Raw genomic sequence first — 26,825 nt, forward strand, 5'->3', positions numbered from 1 at the left:
TAGGCCAGTCCTTGTATTTAGCTCTCCAGACATGAAGGCCCATGCCTTTGATTTCTTTTAAGTGTGCTTCTTGAGACAAAGGTATAGTATTTATTAAGTTAGGCATCAATAGCAACAACAAATACATATATATATAATAATAAATACTTAAAAGAAACATTTTGATACTACTGAGATTATCATATTAGCTTTATCTTCACATTTTGTTTTATAAATTAATTTATTCACTAGCTTGGTTTTAAATTATTCATTGAGAAGTGTGAATGTCTTGTTTTTTCATAGCAAACTAAGTTTTAGAATCTCAAACACTTTGATTAAATTTCTTGCTCCTAATTCTTTGGACCAAAATCACTATGCCTAGTACTACTGCCACTAATCATAAGGTTAGTGTTGTTTATATATATTTACTGAAATTCAATTTGATCATAATTCAGCTTTATTTTCATGAAATCTAGTTTCACTCTGATTTTCATCTGCAAATAGTGATCTTCAAGATGGTGCTACATTCTTTCTTCTAAAAACTGCACGAAAACTTGTCGAGTCCTACGTTTTGATATTTCATTTTCGTTTCTGAAAAACGTTTATCTAGTCGCTTTTAATATTTTTTGCATCTCCGAAAACGTCTATATTTATAGCTCATTCTTCTAGCATTTTGCCGTTTTCCATTTTTTTTTCAACATTTCTGTTTCCGTGCATGACTATTCATCCCGAAGTTAATTCTTGTTTAAAATTCAATACATTATCATAGCTAGATTTGATTGAAATGTTATGAATAAGTAGTTTATTTTATCAGAATCTTGATTTTTTTTCATGGATTTATCTTTTCAGGGCTAATTAAAAAGGAGAATCTGTTAATTATTGGACCGAATCGAAGAATATTAAAGATTATGAATGAATTTGGATCAGAGAGATCAAAAGGTTGGAACATATACACAAGTTCAGAGTCTAGTAGTTCATCACAAATAGAGCAAGAAGGTCCATGGAAAAACTTGGGAACATCAATGAATGCAGTAGCCTTTGGATTCGTAGCAACAGCTATTTTAATTTCAATGTTCTTGATTATGGCTATTTTCGAACATCTTTTTAGACCGAACCCTTCGTTTTCTTCTCCGACAGCAGCCAACGAGTCTCTCGAATCAGGACACAAGCTTCCGAATCCACACACAGTAAGTCTTCCTTATTTCTCTAACACTATGTCTGTTTTTTTATGCATTGCAGCAGCATTGACTATGCCTGATCATGGGCCGAGTTTGAACGGATTCATATTGAATCCAACCTGACTCTTTTATATGCAAGTTTAAATCGTGTATCAGTTCGGTTAAATTTAATAAAAAAATTAGACAAATTTATAAAAATAACCTGTAGAAACATCGAAAGTGAAAATTTCTCGGGCAGAATTAAATATAAAAATAACAAAACATTACAAAAATGACATAAAACCGATCAAATTTTTTAAAATTTCTTTTTATTTTTTATTTTATTGTTTACAAAATTTCTTTTTATATGCTCTGTATCAAAAATATATGTAACTATAATGTAATGTGTATTTTCTAGATAAGTATAAAAGCACAAGAAGTGAAATGATTTATAAGCTTAATGCATATCTTAAAACATTAATGATTTTGTCTAAAAAAATAGTTTTGTAATTTTTTAAAAAAATTTAAGTGTTCAATTCCGGTACAAGCGGGCCGAGCGAGTCGCCAGTCTACTGAACAAGTCTAGCTTCGACTAGCTGATCACTAGAGCGAGCTCGTATATTTATTATTTTTAACTTCGGTCCGATCCCGTATATATGTAAGATATGAATTGATTTTGGGTAGTATTTAATGTAATAGTTTGTGAAATTTGGTGGCAGGTAAGAAAAACATCATATGCATCAGATTATTCAGTGGTGATGCCTGGAGAAAAGTTTGCAACATTTATTGCTCATCCAGCTCCTCTTCCTATTCCATCATGTTCAAGAGAAGGCATTTCTTGGCCTTCTCATGACCATCACAATCTTGTATGATCCTTAATGATTACCAATTCTATTATATATTGTATACTTCCAATTTTGTGCATCATAAAATATTCTTGCTTATAGTCTAAATTAGACAATTTTGCATGCCTCGTCACCTTCGATATGCATTTCATCTATATCTTAGAGGTTTATTTTCAGCAAAACGCGTATTTGGATCCCGGGGCGGAAGCACATGAAGCCTGGGGTAGGCTTTAATCCGAACCGCCGTTGGAAATTTATAAGGGAATAAGATTTGTTGTGAAGTCACGACTAGAAATTAAGCTTAGAGTGCCGGGAGAATAAAAATGAACTAGATAATCGGTTAAAATTAACCTGAATTTAGAGGTGGCAAATAGATGCCCAACCCAAGCACCCAACCCAACCCGCCCAAAGAAATACAGCCCATTTGCACCCAAAAAAAGTTTGGGTAATTTTTGACCCAACTAAAATGGGTTTATAAGAAGAGGAAATTACACCATTTACCCAAAAAAATGAAAATAATTACAAAACTACATGTTGACTTTTATCATTTATAAAAATATTAATAATATTTATAAAAGTGCAAAAAAATAAAAAATAATATCAAACATACGGTGTATACTGTGGGTATAATGTCAGTATACTAAAAACTAACATTATATCAACAGTATACCAAAATTATACCAACATTATACATACTGAGATTTTATTAATATTAAATAAAAATTTACCAAAATTACATCAAATCGTTTACTAAAAATTAAATTAATAATATACCAAAATTAAACCAACAGTATACCAAGAGTGTACACATCAAAATATACTGAAATTTTATTATTACATCAACATTACACCATATCACATGCTAAATATTAACCTAACAATATACTAAAATTATACCAACAATATACAAATTCTCTAGTTCATTACCAACTATAGTGAAAAATACATATAAAAAAAATATACATGTTATCAACTAGAAAATATATATAAAAATTTATAATCGATATACCAAAAATATACCGAAATTATACCAATAATAAACCAAAAATTATTTTTAAATTATCTGATTTATAATTTTAATATTCCAAAATTATACTATAATTATACTGACATTATACAAATCGTACTTTTGTAATTAATTTTCATTTTTTGGTACTTTTGTAATTAATTTTAAATCAGTCGTATTTTTGTAAATAAAAAAAGTTTACAGATACTTTTGTAAATATTTTTAAAATTTTAGGTATTTTTGTCATCGTCCCTTATAAGAATGACCCAATGGGTGAAATTAAGTCCAAACAAATTTCAATATGAAGAGTATTTGAGTTTTTAAAATAATATTTATAAGTTGTATAATTTATTTCTCAAAATAATGTTTTCCAGAAATTTTTTTTTCCGGAATTTTTTTTTCCCAGAAAATTAGTTTTTCCGGAAATTTATTATTTTTCCGGAAATTTATTTTTTTTATTTTGAACTTTTTATCTCAAATATAGATTTTAAGTATCTCACTTTCTATTTTGGGTAATTTGGGGTTTTCATGACCCAACCCAATCCAAAATTACCCAACCCAAAACTGTCCAAAAATATTTGTGACCCAAAATTACCCAACCCAAAAATGCCCAAACCCAAAGAAACCCACCCAAACCCGCCCAAGAACACCCATTTGCCACCTCTATCTGAATTGAAAGAAATCATGAGTCTGCCATTGTTCAGATCCATGTACTATATCAAGCCTTTTTTGAATTTAATCCCTCCATTTTTATTTGTCAAAAGTGATTCCGTATACTTTTAATTTTATAGACATTATTTCTCTCTATTACGAGAAATGAGAATGATGTGTGTCTACTCCACATGATGTTAATGCGACCGAGATAATTTTTTTATTCATTTTTTATATTAAACTTTTTCTAAAATTGAAACCTTGAACTTTTATTTTTTGCTTAAAGTAAGTTCTTCAATCGGTTTTGTTTCGATCTGACTTGATACCGTTAATATTTTTATAACGAATAATCTTAATGTCTATAAAATTAAAAATATAAAGACTCAATATATATATATATATATATTGAGTCAAATACAATGGTGGTCTAATTCAAAAAAATATATAATAATTCATGGACTCAAATACACAGTTTGCCTTTATTTTTTGTTATTTTTGAAATGGTAGTAATGTTTTGTTTGGATAATTGATTCTTTCAGTCACCAACATTTTAAAATTATTTCATTTTGGTCATAAAATTTATTTTAATTTATTGAATAATATTTATCATTAAACACATAGATATCAAGTTGATTCTTAGCTGCCTATATATTACATAAAATAATAAGATATAATTTGATACTTCATACACATAATTTAACTTGAAACAAAATCAAATAATTAGAAGTGAAATACATACACAAAAGAGACGACACAATTCTAACACTAGGTAGCACGGACACGGATACGGAAAAACGGGACACTTGGACACGGCGAAACGCTATAATTTTAAAAATTTCCATGTAAAAAATGAAGTTTCGTGTCCGAAACGGGAAAAGTCGATTGAATGAAGTGTCCGTGCTACCTAACATTTAGAAACAATCAAATGAGCAATCCAACACAAATGAAATAAGTTCATAGTAAATTTGATGCATACAAAGAAAAAGTGAAGACTTTTTTTTTAAAAGGTGGTAATCAACTCTTTCGAGTCTCCATTATAGTTGGTTGTTAATTACGGGATATGAATTTATAACCTTTGGATTACTTAGAGGTGTTTTAACCATCTAAGTTAGGCCGCCATTGGCAAGTAAAAGATTGTTATTGAAAGAAAATGTTCTAAACCGAGATGCTTTGTATAAGAAAGCCACATATAGATTATATACATCTGCTTGAAGCTTGCATACAGTCAAAATCTCTACTTCAAGGCAAGCTCATCCACCAACATCTCCTCAAAAACCACATTACAACCCCTACCAATACTCAGTGTAGCCAGATTATTGAAAAACTCACGCACTTTTATTTGGTATGTAATAACGTTGTATCTGCACGCCACTTGTTCGATGAAAGTCCCCAGAAGCCGAAAAAAGTTCTGATATGGAACATGTTGATAAGGGCATATGCTTGGAATGGACCCTTTAATGAATCCATTAGCTTGTACTTTAAAATGCTTGAATTGGGTATCCAACCCTCTAAATTTACGTACCCTTTTGTTCTTAAAGCATGTTCTGCTCTTCAAGCAATTGAAGAGGGTAAAGAGATTCATTTTCATGCTAAAAGACTGAAGCTTGATTCTGATGTTTATGTGGCTACTGCTTTGGTTGATATGTATGCGAAATGCGGGTGTTTGGAGGATGCGGAGATGGTGTTTAATGATATGAATTCTAGAGATGTTGTTGCTTGGAATTCTATGATTGCAGGGTTTTCTCTGCATGGGGGTTATGTTGATGAGAGTATTCGATTGCTTATCCAAATGCAAGAGGATTTTGTGACACCTAATTCTTCGACTATGGTTGCTGTTCTTCCATTGTTTGCTCAAGCTAATCTTCTAAGCCATGGAAAGGCGGTGCATGGTTTTTGTGTAAGGAGAGGGTACATTCGTGGTGTGGTGGTTGCAACTGGACTTTTGGACATGTATGGGAAATGTCGGTTTATAAGTTACGCTAGAAGAATTTTTGATACGATGGGCGTTGTCAGGAATGAGGTTACTTGGAGTGCAATGCTTGGTTCTTATGTTATATGTGATTTAATGAGGGAGGCATTGGATTTATTTCAGGACATGATGAGGATAAAGGATGCTGCGTTTGTTGGTCCTACAGAAGTAACTCTTTCTGCTGTACTTCGAGCTTGTGCAGAGTTAACAGACGTGAGCAGAGGAAGATCCATACACTGTTACGCGAACAAATTAGGATTTATTTCAGATTTAATGTTTGGAAATACTTTACTTTCAACGTATGCGAAGTGTGGGATTGTCGATGACACTATAAGGTTTTTTCACGAAATGGAATTCAAAGATGAAGTTTCGTACAATGCTATTATTTCAGGGTGTGTGCAGAATGGTAATGCGAAAGAGGCTCTGTCTATGTTCTGTAGGATGCGATTGTCTGGGATGGATCCGGATTCCGCAACCATGATAGGGGTCATCCCAGCTTGTGCTCATTTGGCAGCTCTACAACACGGTTCTTGCTGTCATTCTTATGCAATAATCCAGGGATTTGCAGTTGAACTAACAATTTGTAATGCTCTTATTGACATGTATGCGAAGTGTGGAAGGGTAGATACTGCTAGGAGAGTTTTCGATAATATGCACAAGCGGGATATTGTAACATGGAACTCAATGATATTTGCTTACGGTAATCACGGTCTAGGAATGGAAGCCTTAAATTTATTTGATAAAATGCTGGCAGGTGGTTTAGAGCCAGACGATGTTACTTTCATTTGTGTCGTATCTGCTTGCAGCCATTCAGGACTCGTCACAGAAGGTCAACGTTGGTTTAACGCTATGCGACGAGATTTTGACATCATTCCTAGGATGGAGCATTATGTATGCATGGTTGATCTCTTAAGCCGAGCAGGATATTTTGATGAGGTACATAATTTTATTAAACAAATGCCATTTGAGCCTGATGTTCGTATCTGGAGTGCCCTTCTTTCTGCTTGTAAGGTTCATAACAATATTAAACTTGGGGAAGAAGTATCAAAGAAAATCCAGAAGCTAGGACATGAAAGTACTGGAAATTTCGTTCTTTTATCGAATATGTATAGTACAGTTGGGAGGTGGCACGAGGCAGCTGAGGTTAGGATCACGCAGAAGGATCAAGGTTTTATGAAGAGCCCTGGATGCAGTTGGATTGAGATAGGTGGCGTTGTTCACGCGTTTATCGGTGGAGATACGTCGCATCCGCAATCACCTAGGATAAAGCAGAAACTTACTGAACTTTTGGTGGAGATGAAAAAGTTGGGTTACAAAGGGGAGTCTACATTTGTTTTTCATGATGTTGAAGAAGAGGAAAAGGAGCAGATTCTGCTTTATCATAGTGAAAAACTGGCAATTGCATTTGGTATCCTTAGTCTGAGCCCCAACAAGTCCATTTTAGTAACTAAGAATTTGCGAGTTTGTGGGGATTGTCATGCTGCTATAAAGCTTATCTCTCTTATTACCAAGAGAGATATTACAGTTCGAGATGCAAGTCGGTTTCATCATTTCAGAAATGGAATTTGCAATTGTGGAGATTTCTGGTGAAGATAAAACTTCGAAGGAAAATGCTGAAACAGAAAATGAAAAAAGCCGAAATGACATTTTTTGTAAAAAATACTATCACATATACAAAGTTTTAGAGCAGAAACAAAAAACTTAAAGTAGAAAATGCTGAAATGGAAAACAGAAAACAGCGAAATGACATTTTATAAAAAAAGTAATACTATAAATAAAAAAAATTAGAGTTGCAAAGTGTTCAAATCAATTTTCATGCCTCGGATGCTTTCTGAACCAAGTTGCAGATATTCTCGAAAGAATGGGGTAAAAAACATAGAATCCAGATCTTTGTGCAATTTCATATTTACATAAGAAACAAGATATAATTAGTCCAATTTCACACCATTTTTGGCATATGCAACCATCAGTTGCCATTTTTTTTTGCATGAATTGTGTATATTAAGTAAATAAAACTGGAGAATTTTCATACAGTAAAGCTATGTAATCAGTTGAGGGCCCAACTTGAAGAATCTACAACAGAAGCAAAATTACATTACAAGAGAACATATCAAAGAGCATCACAAATGTTACAACAATTTGTCAACCACTTCCATAATCTACGCGACTTCCCGGAATCACAGCCTATTTTCTCTTCTGGCCACGGGCATGTGGGACTAATAAAAGGTAAGCTAGTGTCTAGAGATCTGGTTCCAAATCGTCATCGGGTAATATAATAGTTAATAATGAGTATTTAACCCGAAGAGAAATCCTGCCTTTCTCAACGACTAATCTTGCCCCGGATACAACCCAATATCCAGGAGATTCTTGGGGCCCTCTTGCCATCTCTGTTGTGTCAACAAATTTCAGAAGCTTAGGGACTTGAACAGGCACCGGAGGACCCCCGGGGTAGACGGCTGAATTTATATTTACATCGGCTGCTCTCGGAGGTGGTTTCTGAACTGATGTAAAGTGGTGGCTGATTAATGTTGAAATGAGGCCAGATTTCTGTGCCAATCCTGGCGATCCGTCCCACTCTGGATGCTTTACAACTGTTGCTCCTGTCACAGTTGAGAATCGCAGCCGTAAAAACAGAATGTTTTTGAACCCGGAATTCTCAACTTGTAACTGAGCTCCGGTTACTATGGAAAGTTCCTCATCGGACTCAACAGGAGCAGTACAAACATGAGAGAAATTCTTCCATTGAATTTTCTCGTAGTATTTGCGATCATAGGATTCCTGGCGGAAGTTACCATTTGGATCATCTGCAAGTTGGAAGACTTTTGGAAGAGATGAGAGGTGTTGCAAGTGTATGGCTAAGCGGTTGCTTCTTTTACCTTCTAAATAGAGCCGAAGGCCGGTCACCGGTCTATTACCAACATCAACCTGTCCAGAAATTGCAGATCTCGGACTTTACAGATAGAAGAAAAAAAAACAAAGCGAAGCAGCAGCCAGTTTTGATATAGTGTTGTCATTAGTGAATGCATAAAACTAGATGAAGTAGAACCAGTCAACACCTAAGGACATGTTTCATTACTAAATCAAAATTTCAGCTATATATCAGGAGTACCTATAATGAATGGATCATCTTTTGAGTAAGGCATGAAATATATCGCCAAATATTCAATATGATTCCACAATATCTAGTTCCGTTTAAGGAAGGAATTTTAGCTCATCGAAGGGATCTTCTAATCAATGAGAAATCATCTTGATATTGTTTTGGTTTCATTAGAAATGATGAATCCGGAATATCACACGTTGACCAATCAAAGAAAGATTCGATAGCTAAAAGACAGATCAATTCTTTGAAATACTTCCTTACTTCAACCAGAATGAACAAAGATAGAATCAAATTGATTCCCTAAATGCCATTTTTTAGACTCCCAGGTTATTTCTTTATTACAACACTAAAAAGTTGAAAAATGTTCAGTCCATCATTAGATATTATATCTAGTCTCATGATTGATGCATATTTTAGACCCCAATAAAGCACTATTGTGTGAGAAATCCACATGTCTATGATCTATAAGCAATCTCAAGTTGCAACAAGACTAACATGAAATATAATTAGATACGATTCAATAAGATAAGAAGCCTTACCGGCATAGTATTCACAAAAAGCTTAGGTCCCATAAGACTAAACTGTAAAGACACTGTACTTTGTTGTTTCCGCTGTGGGCCAAGGGGAAGGTCACTGAACACTGGAGCCCACTGCCTTGGTAACTGAAATTCCAGAAACTGGTGTAGCTCTTCAATGGGGGGTTTATCTGGAAGACATAATCAATATAATTATATTTATTTTGAATGGTCTAAAATTATCAGAAGATATAAAAGTGTAAGCAGTCGCATTAGTATAGACTGAAGAACAGTTTTCACTCACATCGTAAGTATAGATTTATGGCATGACTCAAGAATCCACTCCCCGGGACTCCATTCAATAGGGAAGTAATGGGAATGAAAGACATTGAGATAACATCAGGCTCAAATTGAACAGTCTGTAACCACTCACTATGGGATAAAAGTTTATTATCATTTCCACCTCTCCTTTTGTAATTTCTCACAATATCCTGCAGTTTTGATAGTAAAATGAGAATCAGGTATGCTATAATATTGTCAACGGAAAGCCCGATAACTCGTCAAGAGTCAACAACAATCGACCTTGCGGACAATTCCCTATTTGTCTCTAGTTGACAAAATAATTCCCATTTTGTGCCTACTTTTAAAGTTATTCCCAATTTGTGCCTAATTAGGGCTATGCACGGATATTTGGCGCATAGCTCTACATTTTTCATGTTGTGTGCGGATTACAACATCTCTCCTCCATGCTGGCTGTCAGCGTAGAGGGAAGATAGCATTTTAATGCTATGGGCGGAAAATTTCCAACTGTGTGAATGGAGATCTCAAAGAGTGACGAAGCATACCTCCTTGTGTGTATAAGAACCTGAGGGACTGGTATCAACAAATCTCAGCCGGTGCTCCCTGATATCCAACTGAAACAGCAAGATTTAAAGAGATGCTCTAAGTATGCATATTCATTTCTGAGCATCGCATATAAAAAAGGCAAGATTTTTAAGATAGTGCATGTCCAATAAGGCAGACGCCGTTACATATCAGTTTATGGCTTACCAATACTTCATAGTTAGTTCTGCAAATTATATTTGAGAGCAATACGAGAAACATTCCATTGAGATTGTTACATGCTGCTACCGCCATTTCAATATAACTTTAAATGTCAAACTACTAATACCCAATAAAAAATTACTGAATTTTACCATTTAGCTAGGTTATAGTTCCAAGAGAAACAATGTACATTACTTGTAGAACAGAATATGTCTATCGTTCAGAATTAGATTTTAGTGGAACCAAAGCAAAAAAAGTTAAAGTAAGAACTACGGACATCGGATCAAAAGTGAAGGGCTCAAACCTATATCAATACAAAGATAGAATTAATTTTGTGCCACAAACCTTGTTATTTTGGAAAACTTGGTCAGAACCCATGCTATACTGGCTACTAGTATCTAAAAACCTTTTATCAGCCATCTCTTTCAGTCTCTTCTGAATATCGGCAGGCGGAATAATCGATGAATGCTGCTGCTTCATATAAATGACATCCTTCCCACCCATCTTTAAACCAACAATAATATGAGTGCCAAATGTTTCAATAAACCTGGAACATTATTAATTGTTAGAATCTTAAATATCCATCAGTTTCATACGTCCTCATCATGGTGTAACATAGGCAAACATGGAGACCAAAGAAATTGAAGATCAAGATCAAATAGTGTTTTACTAATGCAACACAAATACATACAAATTCATAGACTATAATGTTGAAGTTAGTGGTTCCTCAATCAGATTTGGTATCATGGTGTAACATAGGCAAAACTGGAGTTTATCGAACTCCTAGTGTTGAAAAGTTTATGAACTGTAAAAATGAAAAATAATTATACTTTGTGATTTAACTAGAGTCAAAAATAAGCTTTACAGCTCAGCTGAGGCATGAAGACTGATCGCAATCTAATCATTCAACTGAAAATAGAGTTGTGTAAACTTACTTTGCTAATGCCGCAGGTTCCCATGATGAAGGGACGGCCTTTCTTACATGATCACGTAGAACCATTTGAGATTTTTCTAATGCAACTGTATATAGTGTAATGAATATTCCATCAAAAGCAAGGGTTTTTGTGCTTGCTGCATCTTTCTGCCAGCAATTTGAGAAATCAAACATCGAATTGAAAAGACCAGAAGGTATTTTTCCAGTCAATGACATTTCCTGGTTGAATTGCTCCGACATCTGAGGAAAGGGAAAATAAACAAAAAGATAGTGTTAAGGTGAGAAAAAAAAAAGGATAAGCCACCAACACCTAAATCGTGGTAGACACTACAATATATAGGTGTCATATCATTTCCTTTTCTTTTAAGACATAATGCAAGCAACAAAGTTCAAGTAACAAGAAAATCAAATCTTTCATATGGCGAACCCAGCATCTTAAAGGAAAATATACAATCTCCCAATCCTCAGCATTCAAAATCCAACCCCATATTGCTTAAGCACTAGATATATGGCTTTCTAACAAACACTTCAACCAAAGGTCGCTCGTGATTAGCAATACCACACAAAATGTGGATGCAAAAGCAGAGAATGGACAAGAGAAGCAATTACAATGAACGAGGTAATATCGCCCACAGACGTTAATTCTCAACTTGTGTAATCAGCAACTCAAATTAAGCATTGACCATAAGAAAAGAAAAACATCTTACCTGCTGAAATGATAGGACATCGGACCTAAACCTTGTTCGCTCCCCTTTATCACACTTTATTGATTTAGAAACATTAGGGATCGAAATCCCACCAGGCAAAACAATCTCTCTGCCCCCACATTCATCAATCTCAATTAGCTGTGATTTTTTCCCTTCCCCTTTACAGAATTTCAACCTCAAATCTGATGTTATATCGTATCCACGGCCAATGGAGCCAATTGCAATCTCAGCTGCCTCCGGAGCAGGACGTTTAAGCGCCATTAATCAATTCATCACTGCACTTAAGCAAATAGATAACCAAACCCTACATAAAAAGTCCAACATTCACATAATCAGCCTCTACAAAATATACCAGCTTCTATAACATCGTAAACCTCGCGTATGCAGCTCAAATTAAGCAACATTTAACCAATGCCAGGCCTCTTAGTTAAACTAAATTTAAAGACAATGACCAAGTTCAAATTTTAAAGATTAAGATATTAGTATAAGATATAAAATTATAAGCTCAATTCAGCACAATTGCATACACAAATTGGCTACAGTTATACTTAACTAGAAAAACAGAATCTTGTTATGAATTTTGATTTATAAGTTAAGAAAGATAACAACTTTAATTCGAATTAAAATCAAATTTGACAGCCCTTTTGAACATAAAGCTGATCCAAATTCAACAGAACTAAAAAGCAAGCAAATTTAATAATTTAATCAACTCAAAATTAGATCTAACAGAGCTTTTTTTTATTGAAAAAATAAATAAACCAACACATGCAAATAACATAACTAATTCATCAAGCTAAAAATTAATTAAATAAATTCCATACATTGTGATACTCAAAGAATCAAAGCAACTAATTTTCTGATCAGTATCTTCTGGATTCAGCTTCAAAATTACACCAAAAATCACTAATTTAATGCCTATAAAAATTAAAGAATAGAACTTTACTGAAATAAAGTTAAAGATTATTAGTGAGAAAGAAATAAAACAGGAGAAAAGAAGAGAGAAACCCTAATAAGATGAAGAGAAGAAAGCAAAAGAATTTGTTTGGTGAATATATTTTTAATATTGAATTTGCTTCTTTTAAATTTTTTAAAGTTTGACTAGAAAGAGAGAAAGAGACTTAACTGCGATTGTGTGTCTTAAAAAGCAAGTTGTGTTTTTCAACGGACATAGAGTTCACGGACGGCTTAATACATCATTTGACCCTTAAACTATACTATTTTATTCTCTGCAACCTTTAAACTAATTTAGTATTCTTTTGGACCTCTTAACTCTTTTTTTTGTTCTATTTAACCCCTTATTCGGAATGTGCACACCACACGCGATGACGTGGATAAAATTGCTGACATGGCTTTGCTGAAATGGGGTTAAATAGAATAAAAAAAATAGTTAAGAGGTCCAATGGAACACTATAATAGTTTAGAGGTCATAGGAATAAAAGGGTAAGGTTTAGGGGTCAAAAAATATATTAAGCCTAAATATTTTTTTTAATTTAAAATAAAAAATGATGTACTTTACATATTACCTGAAAAAATCATTTAAGGCTTTAAAAATCATGAAATTTAGCGTGTTTTTCAATTTTAACACAAATTTTAAAAATTCAGAATTGATTTGAAAAGTTTGAAATTGCAAAAAATTAAAAGCTGGTGTATTAAAATTTTTAAAATTGGAAATTCGTGAAACACACTAAAAATTATAATTTTTTAAAAAATTTAGTCTTTTTTTAATATTATCACAGTATCGTAAATTTATATATTTTATAATATCGTTAAAAACAGATAAACTTCACTAATCATTATTGAAATGTAAACAAATATTTACATGTACGAGAAGTTATGTTATGTAATTATTTGACTAAATTTCAATATTTTTTTATTTTTCTAGAAGATTAAATGGATAAAAATTGAATAATTGTATTTTCGAGAAGGTTAAATGGGTAAAAATTAAAAGTTTGAAGGTGCAATAGGAAAATAAAATAAGTTCAGAGGTCAAATAGAACAAAATAGTGTAGTTAAGAGGTTTAATAGAACAATTTATGCATTTTAATTATCCTTCACGCGCTTCAAAGCGTTTGAAAACACGCGCTTTTGCCACGTAGGAGGAAAAAGGTCAAATCGGCAAAAAAGTTGCAGTTGACGGGTTAAATAGAACAAAAAATAAAGTTAAGAGGTCCAATAGAATATCAAATTAGTTTAAGAGTCTCAGAGAGTAAAAGTGTATAGTTTAGGGGTCAAATAATGTATTAAGCCGTTCACGGACTGTAAGAATTTCATATGATGGTGGAAAGTCCATTAATGACAAGATTAGGATTCATACGCATTTTCGAATAAAGGGTCAAAGCGCCCCCTGAATTTGTGACACGAGGTCATCTAACCCAATTTATACTTTTTTGAACAACTAACCTTAAAACTCTTCATTTTTGGATCAAATAATCCCATAATTGTATTTTTAAAATACATAAAATACAAATCGGAGGTGAGAGATGCAAAAATGTAAATAGATACTTCCTTAATTATTGCGATATAATTATTCTAAATTCATTTTTTTAAATAAAAATATAAATTATTGGTTATTTGACCCAAAAATGAAGAGTTTTGGGGTTAGTTGCTCAAAAAATTATAAATTGGGTTAGATAACCACGTGTCACAAGTTCAGGGGGCGCGTTGACCCTTTGTTCATACATTTTCAAACGAAAAATTATTAAAAACAAAATATGTTTGATGAAAGTATTTAAATTATTAAAAAAAAACTAAGTTTGATGAAACTATTTTTTTTTTTAAGAAATTAGATATACTACTTGAAAACTAAAATAATTACATCGAGTATTTGGTACCTTTTTTTATTGGTACCACCATCTTTTTAATTTAAATTATTGTATATGTACTTAAATTAAATAAATTATTTACAATAATCATATAATGATTTATATCTAATTTTCTTCTCTTCTTTTTCAATCACTTTCACCTTCTCTGCCGTCGGTGTCCAATTAAATTATTTACCAAAATGTTCCTCAATTTTCTGCCGGCGCCGTCCTTAATCTTATGGCAGAACCTCTATCCACTGTCAACGCCTTCTTCAATTTGTTGTTGTAGCTATTTTTTATTTCTTTGTTCGGTTTCCGATGCCGTTCTCCAATCTATTGTCGACGTTGTCCTATGTTGCCGTCGTCATTCGATCTACAGCTGCATATGCAGTAGTATCTGTACTTAGTAACCTCACAACTGGAAAAGTATATTAAAAGTATAAATAATATACATATGATATACTATATATAAATGATAACGGTGGTAGATATGGGAATAAGAGGAAGAATTTAAAAAAAAAATGAAAACCATCATCGAAGAAGTATACACAAAGTATACGAATAAAATATACAGAAAAAACAAACAAAGTATACGATCAAAATATACACAAAGTACACGAACAAAGTATACACAAAGTATACCATTTGATATATCATCCATCAATTGTTAATACATATAAAAAAAACGGACAATTGTTGATATATCATCCATTAAGTGTTGATATATCAGGTTGTGCTTTTGTTGATGATTTTGATGATGTGACATTATTTTGAGAACACGCGACAACAGAAATTAGTGGTTGCCCACTCTTCATTAGAGATTTCGTCGAAGATACGCTTCATTTTTCTTTTATTATTATACTTATTGTTACATCGATGGAGGAAATTCAGTTTGTTGGTTTTGATTTGGATTTGAATAGAAACATAAGAGAAGATGATAAGCAAACTGAGTATTAGGGGATTTAAAAGAATTTATTGCAATTGAGTCCATTTATAGAGAAAAATTAGTGACTTCATTTTCAGTTTGAAGGTACTGTATTTATTGAGGCTTGAAAATATTTAGAAAACCCATTTAAAAATATCAGATCTTTAATGTGTTTAATGGATAAAAATGAAGATATAAACAGGGCCCGTAGTATGCAGCTGCTGCCATTTTAGGTCTGGTATAGTGACTCAGACTCCGCCTCCAAAAATTATAAGATATTCGTATAATTGAAAAATCTAAAATTTAGACGAGCGTTTATTTTTAACCGGAAGATATATCATTCTATTAATGGTTTATACATGTTTGATGCATCTCCAACACATATTTGATACATCTCGATACATACATTTATTATCAGCTTGTAATTTATGTTATAAATAGATGATTGCCAAAATTTTATATTATGGATATATATTTGATATATTTATTGAATCAACTGACTAATGCGATCTAATCGCTTTTATATTTTGAAGATTTTAGTTAATTTGATCAGTATTATTACACATATTTATTTATACATATTTGATATATTTTAGATACATATGTAATATATCTCCGATACATATGTAATACATCTCCGACACATAATTTACACGTGATATTTATTATAAATAAATAAATTAAACATGATATATACAATTTTTAAAGGGTTAATGTCATAAAAATTCACCAACTTTACACGTTTTCTCATTTTAATCATGTAGTTTAAATTTTCTCATTTTCATACACGAACTACCATTTTTTCTCAAATTCATGCATGATGCTGAGGTGTCATGGTTCTATTGGTGCAATTAAATGAGGTGGATGTCATTATACACCAATGAATGAGTGCCACCTCAGCACCGTGCATGAATTTGACAAAAAGTGGTAGTTCGTGTATGCAAATGAGAAAATTTAAACTGCGTGATTAAAATGAGAATACGTGTAAAGTTCGTGACTTTTTTTGACATTAACCCATTTTAAAATATACTTAATAGATACATCGCTAATACTTAATTTATACATGATAGATACATTGTCTTACAATATTTTTTTTTTATTTTATGACATATATTTTTATATACATATTTGATACATCTCCGGTACATAATTTATTCATGATAGATACATTTTTTCCTGAATTTATACACGATACTTAATTAATAGATACATTAATAATACACAATTTATACATGATAAATATAATTTTAAAATGTAGTAAATCGATATATCATCAATAAATAATTTATACATAATAGATACATTTTTTAAATATATTTAATAGATACATCTCTGATAAATAATATATATATATATATATATATATATATATATATATATATATATATATATATATATATATATATCTAGTAGATATATTATTCATACATTAAATCCGTGTTAGGTTTGTATTAACAATGTATCCGAGGATTTGTTTTAGAAAAACCGGTGTAGATGAGATGTTTTTGAAATGACATGTAATGTGTGAAAATAGAAGGTATTTTTTTGGTAACTTTGTTATTTTCTCAAAATATTAATATTAATATTTTATAATGGAAAATAAATAATTGATATATTTTAATATTATTATATGTAAAATTAGTCTATGATTATTTAATAATTAATTGGACTAATCACTCAAAAACTCCTCACTTTTAAACTTTTTTTCAATTCCACCCCGACGTTGAAAATTTGTCAATTTTACCCACTTTTGAATTTTCCGTTTTCAATTGTACCCCAATATTTTAATTTTTGTTAATTTTTTTACTTAAATGATGAAATCATTCAATTAATTAAGTCTAAATATGAAATTAAATTCTTTTTTATTCAAAAAAGTACAAATAAGTCCTTTATTTTTAAAAACTAACTAAAAACCATAATCAAATTAACACTAATTTAAATTCTTAATTAGTTTAACTAAATTTAAATAAATTTTAAAAATATACAATCAATATATGCGAGACATGGAGAATGTTTTAAACAAATTTCCAAACGCAAAAGACGTTAATTTAATTTTTCAGGGTACAATTGAAACATAAAAATGCAAAATAGGGTAAAATTGACAATTTTTTAACGTCAGGGTATGATTGAAAAGGGGCTAAAAGGTTGGGATTTTTTTAAGACATTAGGCCTAATTAATTAAATACAACCACAAATTATAAATATTATATTCAAAATGTAAAATGGTGAAGGGGATTTTTTTTAACCATATGAGATGAGAAAAGAGGAGTGAAAATCACAATACATTCAGATGACTTCATTGGAAATGGGCATATCAATTTGCATTTTAATGACCCCCATTAAAAATGGCCTACGATTAGTATGTGACTAAGTTGCTTATAATTGTAAAATAGACAATATTTTTGTTAAATTTACAGATTTATTCTATATCTTACATCGTACCAGTTTTTATTTATGAGTTAGTATAAAAATTTCTATGTTTATTTCTAAAATATGTGATATCATTAAAGTTCCAATAATAAGTAATTAAAATTTAATTAAAAAGATAAAAATATATTTTGCAGCTAATTTTTTAAAATAATTTTATCATAATTTTAAAATATATTTGTACATTTAGAAAATATAAATTAACATAGGAATAATTTATTTTCAGGTCCCTAAACAATACTACTTTTGATTATTTGGTCCTTAAATTAAATTTTGTCTTCAACTTAACCAAAACGCATTTTCAAGTCCCCGAATGACGAAAACGATGCTGTTTTTTTTTTTATAATTTTTACCTTTAACGACGTTATTTTTGTCATTTAAGGATTTGAAAATACGTTTTCGCTAAATTAAAGAACTAGGAATTTTTTTTTATTTAAGGATAAAATAATTAAAAATGCTATTATTTAGTGACCTAGAAACGTTGTTGTTTCTAAAATGAAATGTAATAATTTATTAGTATTATATTAATAATTAGTAAACAACCATGGAATTGAAGCACATGAATGGAGGAATTATATATTCAAGTATGTGCTTTAGAAGAGGTCTAATGTGGCGGCTTCCTACAGCAAGAAAGCGACCATATACTCTAAATCAGGAGTTTAAAATAGGTTGGCGGTTCGTGTTCGTATCGTATCGATTCATTCTGTTAACATGATTAGAGTCTATACCAACATAACTCATTTAATTAATTATATCTGAACTTTCAACTCGAATATGAATTTTAAACGGGTGACACGATATAATAAATATTTTAAAATAAACGGACAATATATGATTGACACAATTGCACAATTAACATGACACGATTAACACGACCAACTTAACATATAACCATGCTCCGTATAAATATCATTTTAACTTTAAATTTATTAATTAATACTCAAATTATAAAAAATTTATATATTTAATTTTATTTATATATTAATATAATATTATTTAGTTAATATAATAATTTTATTTTTTATTTTATGAAATTACAACTATTTTATTTATATATAATTATAAATAATATAATTTGTAAACGAGTTATACGGATTAGATAGATTCGCGAGTCAATACGTGACACAATTCATTTATTTCATGCCATAAATGGATTGACACGTTTTTAACACGAACTCGCTGAGCCTCAATTCGAATTCGCCAAATTTTTACGTGTTAGACGAATCGTGTTATCGTGTCACGACTCATTTTGACACCCAATCATTTATTATCAACCAATAATTGTAAATTAGATGATTTGTTAATTAAATAATTATTGTTAATCAGATAATTATTGTTAATTATCCCAAAGAATATTTGTTTTTATTTTTCGAATTACAAATTAAGAATTACTAAAGTAATTGCATAAACTTTCCATAATTTTTTTTTGCATAAACTATTAAAAAAATAAAAAATTGATAAACCATGTTTCCAAATAAAGGGCATTTTGGGGATAATAAAAAGTTCATTTAGGGATATTCTAGTCAACATGGACTACTACTACTACACACACCTCGATCTTTCCATCCGGGCAGCTTATTATTTAAATCCAACGGCCAATAAACCTGCCCGTGGAGCAGCCAAAGAAATCTCTAGAATAAGTCCACGTGTCACTACCTAACCCTTAACTATCTCCCTTTCTTCTTCTTTCTAAAACCCTTTATTTTTTACTCCTCTCTTATCTTCTCCTCCATAGCAGCAGCCACCACCCACTCTCCCGTCGTCACTCTCAAGCTCTAATTAAATTAGGGTTTTGTTTCAAATCCCAATTATTTCATTTCCTGAGTTGGGTTTTCGTCAATTTTGCCTCAGTTTTTCAAATTAGGTTTTAAACTATGGCGTCATCAACAGCTCAGATACATGTTTTAGGTGGGATGGGATTCTCATCATCCTCCTCCTCAAGAAAACCCGGGTTTTCATTTCCGAAAAAGACTGTTTTTTTGGGGTCAAATCTAAAATCTCACCAAACGGCGGCGTTTTTGCGACATAGCAACACAATTACTAGACGATATGGACCTTTGAGGGTAGTGAATGAGAAAGTTGTGGGGATTGATTTGGGTACTACAAACTCGGCTGTTGCCGCTATGGAAGGTGGTAAGCCGACAATTGTGACTAATGCTGAGGGGCAAAGAACTACACCTTCTGTTGTTGCGTATACAAAAAATGGTGATAGGCTTGTCGGGCAGATTGCGAAGAGACAGGCGGTGGTTAACCCGGAGAATACTTTCTTTTCCGTTAAGAGGTTTATTGGGAGGAAAATGAACGAGGTTGATGAGGAGTCTAAACAGGTTTCTTATAGAGTTGTTAGAGATGAGAATGGAAATGTTAAGTTGGATTGTCCTGCTATTGGTAAACAGTTTGCTGCTGAGGAGATTTCAGCTCAGGTATATTTACCTTTTTGTTGTGTTAAATGTTAAATTAGCGACTTTATGTGTTTGGATTGATTTTATATTAGTGCTGTGGTGTTAACTTTTGTGGGTGAGATGAAGTTGTTGGAGTTTTATGTTTTTGGTTGGTTGTTTTGTTTAGGTATTGAGGAAGCTTGTTGATGATGCTTCAAAATTTTTGAATGATAAAGTGACTAAAGCTGTAGTGACAGTTCCGGCTTACTTTAATGACTCTCAAAGGACAGCAACTAAGGATGCTGGTCGAATTGCTGGGTTGGAAGTTCTTCGTATTATCAATGAGCCTACTGCTGCTTCGTTGGCGTATGGGTTTGAAAGGAAGAATAATGAAACAATCCTAGTGTTTGACCTTGGTGGTGGTACTTTTGATGTTTCAGGTGCTATAACTGTTGCTTGAGTTACCTGAGAATAGTTTGTGAAATGTTTTGTTTTTTTGTGATAATACTGAAAATTGTGATGAACGCTCTAAAATTATGTGAAATTGTTTTTACTGCAGTGCTTGAAGTTGGTGATGGAGTTTTTGAAGTGCTATCTACTTCAGGAGATACTCATTTGGGAGGTGATGACTTTGATAAGGTTGGGCGACATTGCTGTTTACTACTCATTTGCTTTCCATGATTTTATTAGTTTGGTTTTTGCCGTGTTCAACCAAACTTTTGGTTTGTGCAGAGAGTTGTTGATTGGCTTGCCAACAACTTTAAGAGAGATGAAGGCATTGAGCTTCTGAAGGACAAGCAAGCACTTCAGCGTCTCACTGAGACAGCTGAGAAAGCTAAAATGGAGCTCTCATCTTTGACTCAAGCAAATATTAGGTATGGTCGTTTGTTCTAGCTGATCCAATTTTTAGCTGCTTGGTTTGAAGTTTGACTGATGAAACTATTGCTTTTTTATAGTTTGCCTTTCATCACTGCTACCGCCGATGGCCCCAAGCACATTGAGACCACCCTCACAAGAGCTAAGTTTGAGGAATTGTGTTCTGATCTGCTTGACAGGTACTTAACTATATTGACCTAGTTAAATTCCTGATGCTGTGGTTCATTTGAGACATATTCTTTATGTGCATTTACATCATCTGTATTCTTTTTTTGCCGGAGTTTTGAGTTAATTACTTTCGTCATCTCATCTGGCACCTCGTGTTCATTTTATTTTTGGCAGGCTTAAAACACCAGTTGAGAACTCCTTGAGAGATGCTAAACTGTCTTTTAAGGATATTGATGAAGTGATACTTGTTGGTGGATCCACACGTATCCCAGCCGTACAGGAACTTGTAAAGAAGATGATTGGGAAGGACCCCAATGTCACCGTCAACCCTGATGAAGTGGTTGCCCTAGGTGCTGCAGTTCAGGTTTGTGTTGCAGCCATGTCTTGTTCTTTTCTGTATGCTTCTTCTGATTATTTTTTATCATAGGTTAATTTCCGAACTTATAGAATTTTGTTTTTTTCTTTCCGTTTCTTATTGGAGTGTAGGCTGGTGTTTTGGCCGGAGATGTTAGTGATATTGTGCTGTTGGATGTGTCACCATTATCACTTGGTTTGGAGACTCTCGGAGGGGTTATGACAAAAATCATTCCCAGGAACACTACTCTGCCCACATCTAAATCAGAGGTGTTCTCGACGGCAGCTGACGGACAGACAAGTGTGGAAATTAATGTCCTTCAAGGAGAGAGAGAGTTTGTAAGAGACAACAAGTCTCTTGGTAGCTTCCGCCTTGATGGTATCCCACCGGCACCACGTGGAGTTCCTCAAATCGAAGTGAAATTCGACATTGATGCCAATGGTATTCTTTCTGTTGCTGCTATTGACAAGGGCACCGGAAAGAAGCAAGACATCACCATCACCGGTGCTAGTACCTTACCCAGTGATGAGGTATGTTGTCAGTTAACTCACCAAACATGATGTTTATTTAATTCGTATAAAGTGCTACTGATAGTTAAAAAGGTTTGCCGAATTTTAAACTCATTGATTCTCTCTTATACTTGAAGGATTTCAGAAACCCAGTAATTTTGACCTAATTTTCGAGGATGATAATAATTAACCTAGTTATAATTAGGCCGATCTTGGACCTGTTTTTTATTAGTAATAACACACTATGATGTCCATGCTTATGCACTGCTTAAACATCCATGGATGAATGCTTGTAGGTAGCAAGGATGGTCCAGGAAGCCGAGAAGTTCTCCAAGGAGGACAAGGAAAAGAGAGATGCTATCGACACAAAGAACCAGGCTGATTCTGTAGTCTACCAGACTGAAAAGCAGCTGAAGGAGCTAGGAGACAAGGTTCCGGCCCCTGTGAAAGAGAAGGTAGAGACAAAACTCAAGGAACTCAAGGATGCAATGGAAGGCGGATCAACTCAAGGGATGAAAGACGCCATGGCTGCCCTAAATCAAGAAGTCATGCAACTAGGTCAATCCCTTTACAACCAGCCAGGTGCTGGTGGGCCTGGAGCTGCACCAGGCGGTGAAGCTGGACCTGGACCGTCTTCTGATTCATCAAGCAAGGGGGCTGATGGAGGAGATGTTATCGATGCTGATTTCACGGACAGCAAGTGAGGAAGCAAGAAATTTACCTAGGTTTGATCCCCTTCCTGGTGAATGTGTATAAGAAAATTTGATTGTCTGGGTCATGGGTTAAATACATTTCCAGGCATTTTTGCTCTTTGGGGAAGTGAGAAACAATTGTTTTTAGGCATATAGAATACCAATTCATAATAGCTGACAACTCTGGGTGTTCCTTTTTCTTCTTAAATTGTTTAGATTGTATGCTGCTGATGATTCTGTCTCATAAGTTATAAATTATTGGCGCTATATCACAAGGTTTTTCTTTTATTATTTTAAGTTCATTGTAGAGCAATAATCAGGAAAATCAACTTATTTTACCCATATTTCTTATTTCATGTTTAGAATTACTAAAAGTTGATCACAAAAAATACTCATTGTATAGAGGTTTATTTTAATGGCTAATTATTCCTACTCCTTTTCTACAAATGGTGTGATCGATTAAGATATATGCTCAATTAAATTACATTTTTTATAGGGCTAATTACTTAAAAAAAACTTCATCTTATAACATTTTTTCGTTTATACCCTCACGTAGGAAAAAGTTCATTTGTATCTTTTTATTTTATTTTTGATTTTCATTTTTATCCTAAAATTTAAATTTTTGACAATTAAATTAATTAAAGAATGAAAACATTATAAATGATTAATAATATTAATATTTAATTAGAATATGTAAGCTAAATATAAAGGATCATTTTGAATATTTTTTCAAATGAAAAAGAGGTCAAATTAGCTCTTTAGGTAGAGACGAAAATGAAAAATCAAAAAAAGGGTACAAATGAATTTTTTTCCTAGATCAGGATATAAACGAATAAATGTTATAAGGTGAGGTTTTTTTTAGAAGAAATGACGCGTTGTACATCATTTTCTTTAAAGTTTGTATAAATACTCTTCCAAAACTTCAGCTTTCAAGCGTGCTCCTTTTTCTATTTTTTCTTTCATTTTTACGCCTTTTTATAACAACAATTAAGTAGTTTCTGTTTCACTTTGACAACTAACAATATTATTGGTTGCTTTAACATTTTTTAATGATAATGTGTGGGTCCCTAGTCCACTACTTTCTATATCAACATTAGTAATGTGTAATTCAATTTAAATAATAATAATAACAATTATTATTATTATTATTATTATTACATAATAAAAATTAAAGTGACATTAACAAAAAAAAACAATAAGAGTAATAAAAGATAGGAAAATTTATGTTTTTAAATTTAAACTTAATTGATATGTTTATTTTGTTATCAAACATATAGACAAATATTTATATATTTGAATTATGTCAAAATTTTGCTCTTTTCTTTAAATTTTAAGTTTATGAATGTTTTCTTTTTTTAAAATTAAATACAACAAAGACATGATTTTTTTAAATATATTAATAGTCACTAACAAACTACTAAAAGCATCTCCAATTATCAATAAATTAAAATCTAGTGGACTCTTTAAAATTTAAATTTAAAGAAGAGAGCGAAAATGGCTCTCTACATATGGAGAGCCATTTTCACTCTCTACTTCATTTTCAAAAAGACAAACTTTCAAATTTTAAAATAAGTTGGTTATTTTTCATTTGAAATGTAATATTTTGTTTTTTTGAATTTATAAACAGAATAAATAAATTAATATTATTAATATTTTCTATTTTTTAATATTATTTATAAAATAAAAATAAAATAAAGAGTTAATATTAGAGAGTCTATTGGAGTAAATTTAAATATATTACTCTTTATATCAAAGATGCTCTTTATTTCACTAAATATGCTCTTTGAAATAAGTATCATTGGAGATGCTCTAATAAACTATGTAAAACAACTATATAAATGGACTAAATTAGTATCCAACAAGTTATATCATGAATGATTGCTTTTTGGTAGTTCTTTTGTTGGTCGTTGGTTGCTCGTTGGTTAATCATTAATTGATTATTGGTTGCTTATTGTATGAAATATTGTTTACTCTATTTTATTGATTACTATTACTAAGTAGCAATGTAAATAAATTTAGAGCATAAATTATCTTTATAACTTTTATACTCCTAAAATAAATCAAAATTAAATGAGACATAAACATCAAAATTAAATGAGACATAAACCTACACAATGTTGATTCTAAAATTACATTTACATCCATCTTTTTTAATTTATTATTATATAACACACTTATATTTATATATAAAAAGGTCATTCTAAATAAATTATCACAAATTTAATATTAATATGCAAGGTAAATTCGATGTATTCTTGACATTCTTAACTGCAACTTTCTAATAATTAACATCATTAGTTAAACACTTAAAATAGTATAACCTAGCTATTAGCGTTAGAAGAAACAAAGAAAGAGAAGTATACAAAGATATAAAATATTTTGTTCCCTATATTTAAAATGATACTCATGATTAAGTCATTTTGTTATATGAATTATTGAAAAAAATATAATTATAATAATTTATGGAAAATAAAACGACACGAGCAACTGAAAAACTATCAAAAAGAAACGAAAGAGCAACAAATTAAAAGATAAAAAATGATGTCAACGATAGTTATTTAAAAAAAAAGATAAAAGATAATATAATTCAATTTTTATGCTCCCGTTGCACACATATAGAATAAAAATAAATAGTACATATTTTAAAAATATTATATATTTTTTATTTGATTAAGGATATTAATAAAATAAATGATGTTTAAAAATAAATAAAAAAGATAAAAAATTACTATGTTATTGACAAGTATATTATTAGATAAGAGGTGTCAATATATGATGACTTTATAAGATAATAAAATATTAATAAAGAGAAAATTAAAAAAAAGTGATAAGTGTATTAATATGAAAGACAAATGTTCAATTCTAAATGTCTTATCATATCACTAAATTTATTATATAGAACTTAAAAATTAAATATTTTCACTCTATTAACAATAATACCAAAAACAATTAAATTTAAAAATATTTTTATAAAAATTAACCTGTTTTATATTTTGAAATTGTTATATTTCATATTTGAAAATTTAACTTTTAATTTTAAAAAATTAATTTTGAGTAGTTGATGTTTAAAAAATAAGAGAAATAAAGAATAAGAGAAAGGGCTGGTTATTGATTTGACCAAAAGAATAATTAAAAATATTAAATATTTATATTAATAAAACAGTTAGCACTTAATAGAAAACTACATATATTGGTTTGATAAAAGTGAAGTGAATTGGACAAAACAAATTCAGTGGGTAATGATTAATAAAGAAGAGAAAATTAAAATAGCAACAGGTTGAAAAAAAGAGGTACGGATGAAGACAAATTTTTTAAAAAGGAGTATATGTGCTAATGTTTTAGTAGAAGAGTATTTTTAAAAAGACCAAACCTAATTCAAGCATTTATGAACAGAGCTCTTTTTTTTAAGTAATTAGGCCTTTTTTATAAAATGAATGGTTGAGAACCGATTATTAAAGAGTTATATAATTGAAATTAAGGAATCATATCATTGATGAAATAAGAAAAATATAAGTATAAATTATAAAAAATATGAGAAATGTTATAACAATTTGTTCTGTTATATATTGGGTGTTAGTATAATTGAAATTAACGAATCATATCATTAATGAAACAAGAAAAATATAAGTATAAATTATGAAAAATATGAGAAATGTTATAACAATTTGTTCTATTATATATTGCGCTGGTTAGACGATCTTTCTCAGAACAAGACGAGTCCACAATTTGAATTAGAAATTATGATTCACATCAACTAGTAATAATAGAGAAAAAGAATTCATAC

General features: G+C 31.2%; 4 protein-coding genes across 7 annotated transcripts; 3 read left to right on the forward strand and 1 right to left on the reverse strand.

Moving 5' to 3' along the window:
• LOC126659891 (uncharacterized) lies at positions 1–2,089 on the forward strand. 3 transcript variants are annotated; one of them, XM_050353214.2, is made up of 3 exons: positions 1–81; positions 829–1,166; positions 1,856–2,089. In XM_050353214.2, exons 2-3 carry the CDS (start codon positions 888–890, stop codon positions 2,006–2,008), a joined length of 432 nt encoding a protein of 143 aa, XP_050209171.1. In that variant the 5' UTR covers positions 1–81; positions 829–887; the 3' UTR covers positions 2,009–2,089. The 3 variants fall into 3 exon arrangements, with proteins under 3 accessions (XP_050209171.1, XP_050209169.1, XP_050209170.1); XM_050353212.2 differs by lacking the exon at positions 1–81 and adding an exon at positions 152–383; XM_050353213.2 differs by lacking the exon at positions 1–81 and adding an exon at positions 404–497.
• Positions 2,090–4,518: 2,429 nt separating this feature from the next.
• Positions 4,519–7,540, forward strand: LOC126660504 (pentatricopeptide repeat-containing protein At3g16610). The gene has a single exon (XM_050354052.2). The coding sequence runs from the start codon at positions 4,804–4,806 to the stop codon at positions 7,195–7,197; it is 2,394 nt and encodes a 797-aa protein (XP_050210009.1). The 5' UTR covers positions 4,519–4,803; the 3' UTR covers positions 7,198–7,540.
• A 73-nt stretch (positions 7,541–7,613) lies between these two features.
• Positions 7,614–13,090, reverse strand: LOC126660505 (MACPF domain-containing protein At4g24290). 2 transcript variants are annotated; one of them, XM_050354055.1, is made up of 8 exons: positions 13,031–13,090; positions 11,908–12,211; positions 11,202–11,440; positions 10,612–10,813; positions 10,068–10,136; positions 9,527–9,713; positions 9,247–9,413; positions 7,614–8,532 (listed from the first exon to the last, which is right to left on the reverse strand). In XM_050354055.1, the coding sequence occupies exons 2-8, from the start codon at positions 12,166–12,168 to the stop codon at positions 7,846–7,848; spliced, it is 1,812 nt and encodes a 603-aa protein (XP_050210012.1). In that variant the 5' UTR covers positions 12,169–12,211; positions 13,031–13,090; the 3' UTR covers positions 7,614–7,845. The 2 variants fall into 2 exon arrangements, with proteins under 2 accessions (XP_050210012.1, XP_050210010.1); XM_050354053.2 differs by lacking the exon at positions 13,031–13,090 and adding an exon at positions 12,729–12,949.
• Positions 13,091–19,754: 6,664 nt separating this feature from the next.
• On the forward strand, positions 19,755–23,308 carry LOC126659946 (stromal 70 kDa heat shock-related protein, chloroplastic). The gene is made up of 8 exons (XM_050353276.2): positions 19,755–20,483; positions 20,629–20,881; positions 21,001–21,080; positions 21,174–21,316; positions 21,398–21,496; positions 21,660–21,849; positions 21,972–22,370; positions 22,646–23,308. The coding sequence occupies exons 1-8, from the start codon at positions 19,935–19,937 to the stop codon at positions 23,051–23,053; spliced, it is 2,121 nt and encodes a 706-aa protein (XP_050209233.1). The 5' UTR covers positions 19,755–19,934; the 3' UTR covers positions 23,054–23,308.
• The last annotated feature ends 3,517 nt before the right edge of the window (positions 23,309–26,825 follow it).

This window comes from Mercurialis annua, linkage group LG8 (genome assembly GCF_937616625.2).
Source record: "Mercurialis annua linkage group LG8, ddMerAnnu1.2, whole genome shotgun sequence".
In the NCBI taxonomy this organism is placed as follows: Eukaryota; Viridiplantae; Streptophyta; class Magnoliopsida; order Malpighiales; family Euphorbiaceae; genus Mercurialis; species Mercurialis annua.